General features: G+C 44.3%; 1 protein-coding gene across 1 annotated transcript in view; it reads left to right on the forward strand.

The window, feature by feature from the left end:
- Window positions 1–14663, forward strand: part of CFAP299 (cilia and flagella associated protein 299) — a 625798-nt gene that overhangs the window by 517698 nt on the left and 93437 nt on the right. The window contains exon 4 of the mRNA XM_040417930.1: window positions 5383–5525. Coding sequence (XP_040273864.1) covers window positions 5383–5525 — 143 coding nt within the window. The remainder of the gene's footprint in view (window positions 1–5382; window positions 5526–14663) is intronic.

Here is a 14663-nt window from a genome sequence, read left to right on the forward strand (position 1 = left end):
TGTGGATGGCACTGTTATGGGGTGGGGGGTCTGTGGATGGCACTGTTATGGGGTGGGGGGGTCTGTGGATGGCACTGTTAAGGGGGGGTCTGTGGATGGCACTGTTATGGGGTGAGGGGGTGTCTGTGGATGGCACTGTTATGGGGTGGGGGGGGTCTGTGGATGGCACTGTTATGGGGTGGGGGGGTCTGTGGATGGCACTGTTAAGGGGGGGTCTGTGGATAGCACTGTTATGGGGTGGGGGGGTCTGTGGATGGCACTGTTATGGGGTGAGGGGGTGTCTGTGGATGGCACTGTTATGGGGTGGGGGGGTCTGTGGATGGCACTGTTAAGGGGGGGGGGGTCTGTGGATGGCACTGTTATGGGGTGGGGGGTCTGTGGATGGCACTGTTATGGGGTGGGGGGGTGTCTGTGGATGGCACTGTTATGGGGTGGGGGGTCTGTGGATGGCACTGTTAAGGGGGGGTCTGTGGATGGCACTGTTATGGGGTGAGGGGGTGTCTGTGGATGGCACTGTTATGGGGTGGGGGGGGGTCTGTGGATGGCACTGTTATGGGGTGGGGGGGTCTGTGGATAGCACTGTTAAGGGGGAAGTCTGTGGATGGCACTGTTAAGAGGGGGTTTGTGGATGGCACTGTTATGGGGTGGGGGGGTCTGTGGATGGGACTGTTATGGGGTGGGGGGGGTCTGTGGATTGCACTGTTATAGGATGGGGGGGTCTGTGGATGGCACTGTTATGGGGTGGGGGGGGGTCTGTGGATTGCACTGTTATAAAATGGGGGGGTCTGTGGATGGCACTGTTATGGGGTGGGGGGGTCTGTGGATGGCACTGTTAAGGGGTGGGAGGGTCTGTGGATGGCACTGTTAAGGGGTGGGGGGGGGGGGTCTGTGGATGGCACTGTTAAGGGGTGGGGGGGGTCTGTGGATGGCACTGTTAAGGGTGGGGGGGGAGTCTGTGGATGGCACTGGTATGGGGTGGGGGGTCTGTGGATGGCACTGTTATGGGGTGGGGGGTCTGTGGATGGCACTGTTAAGGGGGGTCTGTGGATGGCACTGTTATGGGGTGGGGGGGTCTGTGGATGGCACTGTTATGGGGTGGGGGGGTCTGTGGATGGCACTGTTATGGGGTGGGGGGGTCTGTGGATGGCACTGTTAAGGGGGGGTCTGTGGGTGGCACTGTTATGGGATGGGGGGTCTGTGGATGGCACTGTTATGGGGTGAGGGGGTGTCTGTGGATGGCACTGTTATGGGGTGGGGGGGTCTGTGGATGGCACTGTTAAGGGGGGGGTCTGTGGATGGCACTGTTATGGGGTGGCGGAGTCTGTGGATGGCACTGTTATGGGGTGGCGGAGTCTGTGGATGGCACTGTTAAGGGGTGGGGGGGTCTGTGGATGGCACTGTTAAGGGGTGGGGGGGGTCTGTGGATGGCACTGTTAAGGGGTGGGGGGGGTCTGTGGATGGCACTGTTAAGGGGTGGGGGGGTCTGTGGATGGCACTGTTAAGGGGTGGGGGGGGGTCTGTGGATGGCACTGTTATGGGGTGGGGGGGTCTGTGGATGGCACTGTTATGGGGTGGGGGGGTCTGTGGATGGCACTGTTAAGGGGTGGGTGGGTCTGTGGATGGCACTGTTAAGGGGTGGGGGGGTCTGTGGATGGCACTGTTATGGGGTGGGGGGTCTGTAAATGGCACTGTTAAGGGGGGGTCTGTGGATGGCACTGTTATGGGGTGGGGGGGTCTGTGGATGGCACTGTTATGGGGTGGGGGGTCTGTGGATGGCACTGTTAAGGGGGGGTCTGTGGATGGCACTGTTATGGGGTGGGGGGTCTGTGGATGGCACTTTTATGGGGTGAGGGGGTGTCTGTGGATGGCACTGTTATGGGGTGGGGGGGTCTGTGGATGGCACTGTTAAGGGGGGGGTCTGTGGATGGCACTGTTATGGGGTGGGGGGTCTGTGGATGGCACTGTTATGGGGTGGGGGGGTGTCTGTGGATGGCACTGTTATGGGGTGGGGGGGTCTGTGGATGGCACTGTTAAGGGGGGGTCTGTGGATGGCACTGTTAAGGGGTGAGGGGGTGTCTGTGGATGGCACTGTTATGGGGTGGGGGGGTCTGTGGATGGCACTGTTATGGGGTGGGGGGGGGGGTCTGTGGATAGCACTGTTAAGGGGGGGTCTGTGGATGGCACTGTTAAGGGGGGGTCTGTGGATGGCACTGTTATGGGGTGGGGGGGTCTGTGGATGGCACTGTTATGGGGTGGGGGGGTCTGTGGATGGCACTGTTATAGGATGGGGGGGTCTGTGGATGGCACTGTTATGGGGTGGGGGGGTCTGTGGATTGCACTGTTATAAAATGGGGGGGGGGTCTGTGGATGGCACTGTTATAGGATGGGGGGGTCTGTGGATTGCACTGTTATAGGATGGGGGGGTCTGTGGATGGCACTGTTATGGGGTGGGGGGGGGTCTGTGGATTGCACTGTTATAAAATGGGGGGGGTCTGTGGATGGCACTGTTATAGGATGGGGGATCTGCGGATGCCATCTTTACATCCCCCATTAACAGTGCCATCCCCACATCCCCCATTAACAGTGCCATCCCCAGATCCCTAGATCCCCCATTAACAGTGCCATCCCCATCTGGGGGGTTTCTTTGCTGGGCTGGACTTCTATAGCCCCCCCAAATTTTACTTGCATCCCTGTTCTATAAAGGGGCGGTTTTAGGGGGCGGTCCTAGGGGTGGGTAGGGGCGTGGCCAGGGGAGGGGGGCTGAGTTCCACCACCTTTTCTCTGAGAAAAAAAGCCCTGGATATAGTTCACCATGTAGTTAATCAGGCCTATACTGTTTGTTAAGGTGGGCTGCCCAGTACCCTCTATGTGTTCCCCAAAAAACATATATTCTCCACCTCACAAACATGAGGCATTAGTTGATATTAATGAATATTTTTTGACAAAATATGCACACTTGCAAACTATGGTACTGTTTCTCTCTAGGTGCTGTCTTGTGTATCTAAATGTTAAAGTTGAAAATTGTGTATGCACCAAATAAGTGCATTGCTGTAATACCATATAAAATAAATACTGCTGTGTTAAAATGTATTGTAATGTATGCTGCAGTTTGCCACGGTTAATACATATGTGCGATATAGCTTGGAGAACATTAGTTGCCTCATATTAGAAATTGGAATCAAAAAGGCATGCAAGAAGGAAGATTTGACCATCCGACTGTACAACCATCTGACCAATCCTTTTTATTTTTTTTTTTTTTTTCTTTGGGGGGGAGGGCATTTTTGGCATTTTTTATTATATGCTTGTAAACGAGAAGATTTATCTTATATTTATTTTATTTTACAATGCTGAAAGATTTGCACAAATGTGAGTTTTGTCTATAGGCATCCCAAACCCCAAATCTAAAGCATCCATGCTACTACTCCATCTCCATTTACAAAAAATATGGTATTGGCACAGGTAGGTAGGAAACTGGCATACTATATTAGTACAGGCAGCAGAGGCTGGGAGAATATTTGTGGCATTGGAGCTTGGAATAAAGTGGCACAGACACAAAAGACTAGTAAAGCGTCTGGAGAATTTCAGCCAGGTATACTGTGGGTGTTCTGAGTGGGTGTTAGTTATGCTTAACATCAAACAATGTATTTTTACTGTGGCTTTGACTATGATAGTAGCAAAATATTCTGTTCAATCATCACCCTTTGAAATATTAATAACAGCTAAAGACGATTGAGTTATCATGTGTTAAATATGTATAAAATATCCACATGTTAAGCAGTATGGTGTGAAGAGTAGCATGGAGACAACTGGCAGGCCACTGGCGGGGGTTAGATACAGGAAGGAGCATAGCTACCACCCATGCTATCTCTGGAGGACTCTGTTCACACTAACATTTACCATATGATTTTCTGTTCTTTCATCATTACCAAAATGTTTCCAATTAATGTCCTTTTTCATTTTGCTACTTTCATGACTTCATTTAAGTTCCCCTCTAAAGCATTGCACTTGATGGGTAGAATTGTGAAGTCTGCGTTAATATCCAACATTAAAGTGATTATCTGGTTTTGAATACCTAGTTTCATATCTTCTACTAGGCAATTATATGTTAATATACAGTAGAATTCTCTTTCTATAACCCAAAGAAGACAGCAGCAACAAAGATTGTCTCCTACTCTGGAGGACCAGCCATGCATTTTATGGGCAACGTATTGATTTCAATGAGCACACTGTAATACAGATGTAGCAATTGTCATCTTGATTCTTAACAAGTTAAGTAAACAATGAATTTTTCAATGGCTTTTGTGACTGCCCCACCTGTATCATATTTCTACTGTGGTGGCACTGTAGGCATGTTAAACACTAGCTGATATGTTACTCACAGGTTACAGCTGGTCTCTGAAGATCTTAGAAGTGGGTTAACCTGTGATCTCACTCACTGCCTGAAGAAACAGTTAAGAAACAAAATAACAAATGTTTTATTGGTTATTCTAATAAAATTAAGAGAAGAAGCCATCTGACTTCACAGGTTCTAATAGCAGAGAATAACTAGAGCTGGTTGTCTATGTTGGTTTTAAGCAATACCACCCATGAAGCCACCAATTATAATTTGTCTTCCTTGGTGAGTAGAGTGATCGATGTGAACACTCCCACCATGGACAAGATCACTTTCCACCACAAATTGATTGTTTCTATATTGTGTCCACACCACTATTATTCATGAGGGCATAGAAGATCACTGGGTGCCAACGTGTAGCACAAAGCAGCATAGACTTGGCTAAGGTGTAGTAATTGTGTGGCAATGCAGGGGACATATGGGTCCTGTGTGGTCATATAGTATATTCAATGTAGTGACTGAACACGCACCAAGATCTCTGACTGTCACTATGTCAGTGAAAACTTGCAGTACCATGCTTTCACTGGTACATATATGCTGCCTTAGGAGCTACCCCCGCTTAGTTGTGATCTGCTTACTGTTGGGGTATCCTTATGACATAAAGAGATTGTCCAAAGCAGTCAACTCTTCCAGGAGTAATTGAAACCTGAAGGAAGCCTTTAAAAGTCTTGCCTGCCCGTATCCCTAAGTGATCTGCTGATTGCTCAACAGCACCAATCTGAATGGAGTTCTCTGTGATGACACAACCCCTTTAATATATTAAAAGGACCATTTAGGCCTTATTTCAATCCATTAAAAATACATCTCTCTTGGATGCATAATACATGGAGGCCAGTACACTAGCATGAACAGATCCAAAAATCGAACCTACATTTTGGTGATGATATCATTTATGCATATTTTATAGATTTTATAGTTTCTTAAAATACAGCATTAATATATGATTTTGACTTCTTTTCTAAATATAATTTTTGAATTTTCTCTTTTAGTCTATCATCTTTATCCGACATAAAAATTCACATGGACAGGAGGTGTCTGGATATATTGATTATTCTCTTCGTCTAAAGACAGAAGACTTTGAAGTCTATTTTAGTGGCAAGAAAAAGCTCCTTCCAAGACCCACTGACCTAAGGTACTGATTATGATAACAATAGTGTAGAAATAATGAAATTAATTTGTCTTAGCTTTTGTAGTGGTGCATGGAGGCTGTAATCAGAAAAAATCCACTTCTAATGGTCATTTAACAATAAAATATACTGACTTTGCTCGTGAAAGCCATTGCCAAGCAGACACTTCCCTTGCAGAGGCAGATAAATGTAGTTGTTCATTCATGACACGGACAGTTGGAGTCCACCAGAACAGTTGCTCATTTATTGGGAAGACGGTGGGAAGGCATGGCTTTGTGAGACAACCCCATTAAGATGACCAAAAACATCATATAGCATTTGACTAACAGATACCTATCCTTGATGATAAATATGATAAATGTAGTCTAAATGTATGCCACCTATAAACTGGCTTTGTTTACTCAAAAAAAACTCCATAAGTTTGGTATATTTTTTGGGCATTTAAGCCACAAGCAATTTCCCACTAAGCCACTCTCCTTTCTCCATAAAGCCATGCCCCTTTGTCAGATGAGGCGTAAAAAGTTTAGAAAAAAGTCTAAAACACGTGTTTAATGCACTACAAAGCATGTACATCAATAGTAAATCTGTCCCATCATGTCAAAGTTATAGCGGTTCTTTATTATTTCTATTGTTATATTAAGTATCAGTGTGCTGTACATATCATTTTATCGATAGTCATACTTTTTTTGTTGTGTATGAATAATTGACTTTTTACGGTCAGCCGTTACTTATTATTCTATAACTTCATATTTCTGTGAGTGTGTGTAACTGTAGCCGTCACAGATGTTATGTCTCTGCAATGTTAACTTGCTCAGATGAATCCATATTACAGCACATGAAATCCTTTGTAGTTATTGAAACCCTTACTTATTTGCATTGCCAAGATATGCAGTGACCAGAGGCTTTAGCCAAAGTTAAGGTGGTCTTTAATTGTGGTTGCGGTTTTAAAGGATTTAAATACAGTATTGGCTGCGCTCGCTGAACCTCAGCTATGCAACCCACAGTATTTTCAGCTATCTTGAGCTGTTTTATTACGGACAAGAGGTTTTAACTAGATATAGATCACATTCCAGATGTATTATATTTTAAAGAATTAATGTAGAAGTACAAAAACTAGAGCACAAGCATTAACGTGAATATTAAACGCTGTATGATGTAAGCAGGTACAAATTATAAGTCTCAAAGAGGTACTGCAGGGGAAGAGCAATAAAACAGCTTAAATATTAGCAAAAAAGGTTAATGTTCCATGAAACTCTATGAACTAATTTATAAAGCGCTGCACTCCAGAATTCTGGATTCAAAAAGTCACAAAATAGGGCTAAGGGTGGGAAAGTGGGCAGGGTTTAATTACTTTTACTCCAGATTTATCACAGAGACTTTTTAAAAAGTCGTATAAATTGTTGCAGTCTTACTCCATTAAAAGTAGAGCGGTGGTCTCAAAGTTGGTCGAATTTTTTTTCCAGTTGACGGGCCACATGCATTTCAAATATGATACAACACACGTGGTCACACTTACCACCCCTGAACTTCACCACTTTAAGAAGTCACCCCATGATTAATCTCCCCTCAATTTGTTAGATTTTCTAACTGCTGGGGAGCTGGGCCTTACTACACTGCTGTATAATAGATGGTAATTATGTGATCCTGCCTATAATATGCCATTATGACTGAGCAGCCTGACAGGAAAACTCACCAATATGAAATATATGCCAGTGCCAGAGCGTAATGAGTAGTGAGGCCACACCTTCACATCCCTAGGCAACTCTGAAAGTGGTAGCAACAAGTCTTGCTCATATTGTAGAACAGGGTACTGGCAGCCTTTTGAAATCATTCCCGGATAACCTCTTTAAATTTGTCCCATAATATTTTATAGCATTCGAATGTTTATTAAGAAACAGGGGACGAATTGAAGGAAGTAATGCCACAGGATTAGACTACATATGGTTTCTTTCCATAATGTCAAAAATGTATTAAATATCAGTACAGAACAGTATAAAATGACCCTATACAGTCATTAAAGAAATAGTGATAGAAAAATGCCTCTCTCCACAGAATACAGAAATAAGGGTTTATATCACAGCATTGATCTTAATGCTCATGTACAAAAAAGAACAACCAATTAGCAATGTCCTATACTATAATTAAATTGTAATGGTGCATGACAATATCTAATACAGTATAATTATGGTATAGATATAATAATTCAATTAAATAAACTAAAAAGGTATGCCATTATGCATTTTTATTTTTTCCCGTTATGGCGTTTACTACACAGAAAAAATATTATATAATTATATTTTAATAGTTTGGACATTTTCAGACATGGCAGTACCTATTATGTTTATTTTTAATTGTTTATTTTTAGATGTTAAATTGATTTAAATTTTCACTGGTTGCCTGTCAGGCCATGCCTTGGGCACAGCTTTTCAGGTAGCTCACTATGACAGCACTGGGAACTTTCACAAGGCCCAATGCTGTCATAGAACCCAGTCGGATCCCCGTGATTTTGAAGCTGGGGCTCTGATCAGAAGACAGAGGGAGCCTTCTCCCTGTTTCTAACTGCTGAGATGCCATGGTCGCTGTTAACCACAGTATCTGAGGGATTAAATGACCTGAGTTGAAGTAATCTCCGAATACAGTCAAGGTCGTCAAACGTCACAAGGCCCGAATCACCTTGTAACGTGTGGAGCGAGATCACCTTGTGAGTCCACTCCAAACATGCTTTTTTCCCACTCATGATGGATATATCTGTCATGGGTCATTAAGGGGTTAATGTAGGTTTTGTACATACATATACTTTTTTTTATTTTGAATTAGGAGCTGTACATGCAAAGTAGGATGAGATTTGAAATTTGAAAATAAATTGGAGATTTGAAAGTAAAACTTAACATTTTAAATGCTTGGACGCAAAAGCAAATGGCTTTAAATGCGGACGTTTCCTTTAAAACAAAGTACACTAATACAGAACCTACAGTGTGAACTTGATATTGTACATAAATGTATAACCTTATTCTGCATCATAACTTTTACAGATTTTTTTATAATAAAAATGAATATCCCTTTTTCAAATCCATTTAAGTGGATACTGTAATATTTAAAACATTTCCAATCAACTTGTCACCAAAAATATGAATTTACAAAGAAGGAAACTGTGTGAGTCACCAGGAAGTACACATTTCCATATTTAAGAAAAATCTTTTGATGGAACTTCTGTAGAGATTTGTTTTAACTTGAGCTACTGAAATCTGTGAATCACTCCTTCAAGAGGGGTAATGACAAATTTGAAACGTGGTGCTATATATATTTTTTTAAATATGATTCTTTCCACCCCAAAGACACTTTGTCCCCTGTCTTTGAACATGATGTGTTCCTAGTTTTACTGTCTGCTAAAGTTATTACTTACAGTAATTGCAAATAAAGTAGAAATCAACAGATCGGATCCTAAAATTATGACTTTGAGGGAAAAAAAGTGGCGGTATATTACACTTAACCCATTTTTCAAGAATATTTATTTGTGCTCCTATGTTTAGGTAGGCCATGCACATCTATGATAATGCTGTGCTAGCCACCAATTGAACATTTCTGGAGAGACCTGAAAATGGCTATCCACCAACAGTTCCCATCCAATGTGACAGAACTTGAGAAGATCTGCAGAATATTTAGTTGTTCTATGTTTTAAGTAGGCCATGCACATCTATGATAAGGCTGTGCTAGCCACTAGAGATGAGTGAAGTTTACAAAACTTCAATTCAGCTGCTTCGCCATCGCTCTATTCACTTCTATGGGATAGCTTAGCCATTTCTGGCAGCCCCATAGAAATGAATGGAGGGTGGCCGTGTTTGCACGGCTGCTCTCTGCTCGTTTTTGGGATCCTGTTCTGGAGATAGCTCTGGGACGTGCACCTATCTGACATTGGTGGCATATCTAGGTGATATGCTACCAATGTCTAAAATGAGACAACCTCTTCAATTCTGACTTGGATAGAAAGCTGTCAGAACACACCCTTGCCGTTTGATGTGTATAGGGCTGCGTATTTGCCAAAAGGTCAGAGTTCCCATATTGATCCCTTTCCAACAACAAAAGTGCCTACACTTGGCACATGAACATCAGAACTGAACCATGGAGCAAGGAAAAAAGGTGATCTGGTTGGCCAAATTAACATTTTCTTTTGCATCATGCAGATGATCGTGTGCCTGTCCATTGCTCACCTGGGTACATGATAGGAAGAAGACAAGCTAACAGGCAGAGTGATGCTCTGAACAATGTTCTGCTGGGAAACCTTGGGTCCTGTCATTCAGCTACAGTATATGTTACTTTGACATGTACCACATACAAGTACATTGTTCTAGATCAAATACATCTAGTCATGGCATTGGTATTCATTAATGGCAGTGGCTTCTTTCACCAAGATAATTAATCCTGCCACAGTACAACAGTACTGTACTGTACAATGTATAATTTTCCAACATTCAGTCTATAACATCAATATAAACTGGGCTTCAAAAATGATAATGACAGCTGGGCTGTGTGTTTTTCACTGACTATTAGACCAACACAAAAACACAGTCCACAGAATTATAAGCAAAATGCAAATACATATTATATTCAATATATCATAACAACCATAATACTACACATAAAAAGCTGGAGACACACTCACTCCTAAGATTGCAGCTAGGGCATTGTAGTTCAGGTGTCGTTGGTAATTACAAGTATGTAAGGATCATATTACCTCATAGTGAGCATCTATACACCTTTTTACTGACCTGCTGTTTTAGTATGGCACTGGTTTTCTGTGTTATCGGAGCAGGTGCTTGGCTGTTGATTGACAGACAGGCTTTTATTCTAAAGGCTGGGATCAGAGAAACTTCCAATGCTCGAAGTTTAACCCCGTAGATACTGTGATCAGTAGCAGCTGCTGCTAAATAGTTTCAGAGGCAGGGGTCTCCCTCTTTAACTTTTATTGGCCCACCAGAACACAATCATCGGATGTAATGGTCGGTATGGCAACTGGAGTACTAACAATGGCCCCTGCGTTTGCCAAGGGCAGTAGCCTGATAGGCCCTGCCAGAGGAGGGGGTCTAACAGGCTGCATTTTAGTGTAAAATGACAGGTATAATACACTACACTACAGAAGTAAGTGTAATGTACAGGGTGATTAAAAGAGCCTGGTACAAAAGTAAAGGCCTGTCATTAAAGTAAACAAATTCTGCTCTTGAATAGCGAAATCTGTGATTGGTTTTTGTGGGCAACAAAGACAGTTTTCTTTTAGATAGCGTTCATGAATCTGCCCCTTTGTATCCAGGTGCACAAAATTGTTTTTGCCCGGGTGAATCCCAACTTATTTGCCGGCTAACGGCCGGTTCTCCAATGAATCCCATCATAGTCAATGGGGCCGGCGGGCATTGTGGTTACATCTGGCTATGCTGGAACAGCCTGCTGGGGGCCTATTACACTAGTGTGAAATTAGCCTAAGTCATCAATATTTGATTGTCAAACTCCCGGGACCCTCGCTGATGATCAGCTGTTTCATAGGGCCACAGTACTTGGCCTATGATGTCACGTCTGTCAATCACATGGACTTTCTGCAGCTCAATCCCATTCAAGTGAACTTGAGCTGCAATAAGCACAGCCATTGCGCAGTGTATGACGCAGTAAAGTAACTGTTGAAAATGCACGGTAAGCTATCTCACCCTGGAAGTCTCCTAGAAACAGCTGTCCGCAGATGCGGTGCTGGCTTATTTAATATCCAAGTCATGTCTGACAGCTTATTTAAAGAGCTAAACATTGACTTAGAGGTTAGCTGCTTTACATCTGGTGGCATTAGAGGCAGAGCCTGTTAAGAGATCATTTGCATCCCTTTCTTCCCAGAATTCCAGAGGAACATGAATGCCCTATAAGTCTCCTCACGCCGATTAAGGTGCTCTCTCCCCAAGGAGAGATAGTACCACCCAAATCCTGACAGGACTCTCACCCAGTTAAGCCATTACTCTGCACTGATGAGGGGCAATCACCCCGAAACAGCTGTCTGCAGATGAGAAGCTGGCTTATTTAAAGAGCTAAACATTTACTTATAGGATAGCTGCCATACATCTGGTGGCATTAGAGGCAGAGCTTGTTAAGAGCTCATTTGCATCCCTCTCTTCCTGGAAGTCCATATACCACTAAAGCCTAAACAGTTAAAACAGCTTATGTGCCCTGACAAAGGTTGACCGGCATCAGAACAAAAGACTACCCCTACTATAGGGTGAACAGGATACAAAAAGCTGATGAAAATCTGTAGTCTAACTATTATGTACAGATAATCAGCCAGTATCAGTCATAAGACTGGAACAGACACAAATCAAACTGTCCCAACATGTTTCATTGCTATAGACACAGGTATAAACTATAATACAATTTAGAAAAATTAGATAATTAAGTGCTCAAAACATAGAACATGAAATAAAATGGAAACCAGAAACCAGAAGAGAGCTATGCATTGAGAGCTGTGTATGTCACTGGTGCTGAGGTTGGCGTAGAGGATGGGACATTACTTTAAAGGAGTTGTCTCACTTCGGTAAGTGGCATTTATCATGTAGAGAAAGTTAATACAAGCCACTTACTAATGTATTGTTATTATCCATATTTCCTCCTTTGCTGGCTGGATTAATTTTTCGATTATACACTGCTCATTTCCATGATTACAGACCACCGTGCAATCCATCATTGGTGGTCGTGCTTGCACAATAGAGAAAAGAGCACTGACCTATGTGCGTTCCCATGGTCCCGGCCACCAGAAAGGCTGACACTTTTCCTATAGTGTGCAAGCACGACCACCGCTGATGGATTGCAGGGTGGTCGTAACCATGGAAAACGGGCAGTGTATAATGTGATGGAAAAATGAATCCGGCCAGCAAAGCAAGCAATATAGATAATAACAATACCTTATTAATTGGCTTGTATTACCTTTCTCTACATGATAAATGCCACTTACTGAAGTGAGACAACCCCTTTAAGGAAGGAGAGAGGGCAGCAAGGCATGCCCAGAGATACAGAGCACACTCATGTGCCGTGTTGAAGGAGCCCATTGTCATTTTACAAAAACCTGACAATGCATAGAAGGAAAGAGGCCTGGGCATGAGCACAAAGGTTTGAAGATTCTGGGCATGGCTGAAGACACTGAGCCTATGTGCCATATTGAAGGATATCATCATCATTTTGTGAAAGACTGCACAGAAAGGGTAAGAGTGTACAACCATGTTGGAATTGACAGGCGCCACCTCGGAAAAGACAAAAAGTACACTGCTCAAAAAAATAAAGGGAACACTTAAACAACACAATGTAACTCCAAGTCAATCACACTTCTGTGAAATCAAACTGTCCACTTAGGAAGCAATACTGAGTGACAATCAATTTCACATGCTGTTGTGCAAATGGGATAGACAACAGGTGGAAATTATAGGCAATTAGCAAGACACCCCCAATAAAGGAGTGGTTCTGCAGGTGGTGACCTGACCACTTCTCAGTTCCTATGCTTCCTGGCTGATGTTTTGGTCACTTTTGAATGCTGCCGGTGCTTTCACTCTAGTGGTAGCATGAGACGGAGTCTACAACCCACACAAGTGGCTCAGGTAGTGCAGCTTATCCAGGATGGCACATCAATGCGAGCTGTGGCAAGAAGGTTTGCTGTGTCTGTCAGCGTAGTGTCCAGAGCATGGAGGCGCTACCAGGAGACAGGTCAGTACATCAGGAGACGTGGAGGAGGCCGTAGGAGGGCAACAACCTAGCAGCAGGACCGCTACCTCCACCTTTGTGCAAGGAGGAACAGGAGGAGCACTGTCACGGATGGTGTACAGGAAACAAGACAATGCAATACAATTAATGACTCACTGGATCCACAACTAAGGAACAAAAGGGAGACCCCTACATGAGTCCTGCCACTCTCCCTAATTGCTCAGCCTATGCGAACACCCCAAAGGTGGATGGGCGCATATCCACGTACCTCGGCTATCTAATACCTGAAGACCCTACAATAGTGAGGGGACACGACCACCGGCTCCCTACACAAGACACGGAGGGAGTCAGGGTCACCTGAAAATCCAGCAGACAGAAAATCACAAATAAAGGAATAGCACTTATCTTGCAGAGGACTGAGGAATAGAAACAGCATGCACACACACTCCAGGAAGTTGTATAAGCCGCAACCTAATGCATCCTGGGGAGGAACTTAAAGGGAAGCAATCAGTCCAACTGCATGACAGCTGAGAAAGACTAACGAGATGAGGAACTTAACCAAAACAAAGAAACTCAAGGAGGAGGATCTGGAAAGCTCCTGTCAGAGCTTCTCAACTGTCTGGTTGTGACAAGCACTGACAGAGCCCTGCAGAATGACCTCCAGCAGGCCACAAATGTGCATGTGTCTGCTCAAACGGTCAGAAACAGACTCCATGAGGGTGATATGAGGGTCCGACGTCCACAGGTGGGGGTTGTGCTTACAGCCCAACACCGTGCATGACGTTTGGCATTTGCCAGAAATCACCAAGATTGGCAAATTCGCCACTGGCGCCCTGTGCTCTTCACAGATGAAAGCAGGTTCACACTGAGCACATGTGACAGACGTGACAGAGTCTGGAGACGCCGTGGAGAATGTTCTGCTGCCTGCAACATCCTCCAGCATGACCGGTTTGGCATTGGGTCAGTAATGGTGTGGGGTGGCATTTCTTTGGAGGGCTGCACAGCCCTCCATGTGCTCGCCAGAGGTAGCCTGACTGCCATTAGGTACCGAGATGAGATCCTCAGACCCCTTGTGAGACCATATGCTGGTGCGGTTGGCCCTGGGTTCCTACTAATGCAAGACAATGCTAGACCTCATGTGGCTGGAGTGTGTCAGCAGTTCCTGCAAGACGAAGGCATTGATGCTATAAACTGGCCCGCCCGTTCCCCAGACCTGAATCCAATTGAGCACATCTGGGACATCACGTCTCGCTCTATCCACCAACGTCACGTTGCACCACAGACTGTCCAGGAGTTGGCAGATGCTTTAGTTCAGGTCTGGGAGGAGATCCCTCAGGAGACCGTCTGCCACCTCATCAGGAGCATGCACAGGCATTGTAGGGAGGTCATACAGGCACGTGGAGGCCACACACACTACTGAGCCTCAT

The sequence above is a fragment of the Bufo bufo genome, chromosome 2 (assembly GCF_905171765.1).
Source record: "Bufo bufo chromosome 2, aBufBuf1.1, whole genome shotgun sequence".
Classification (NCBI taxonomy): domain Eukaryota; kingdom Metazoa; phylum Chordata; class Amphibia; order Anura; family Bufonidae; genus Bufo; species Bufo bufo.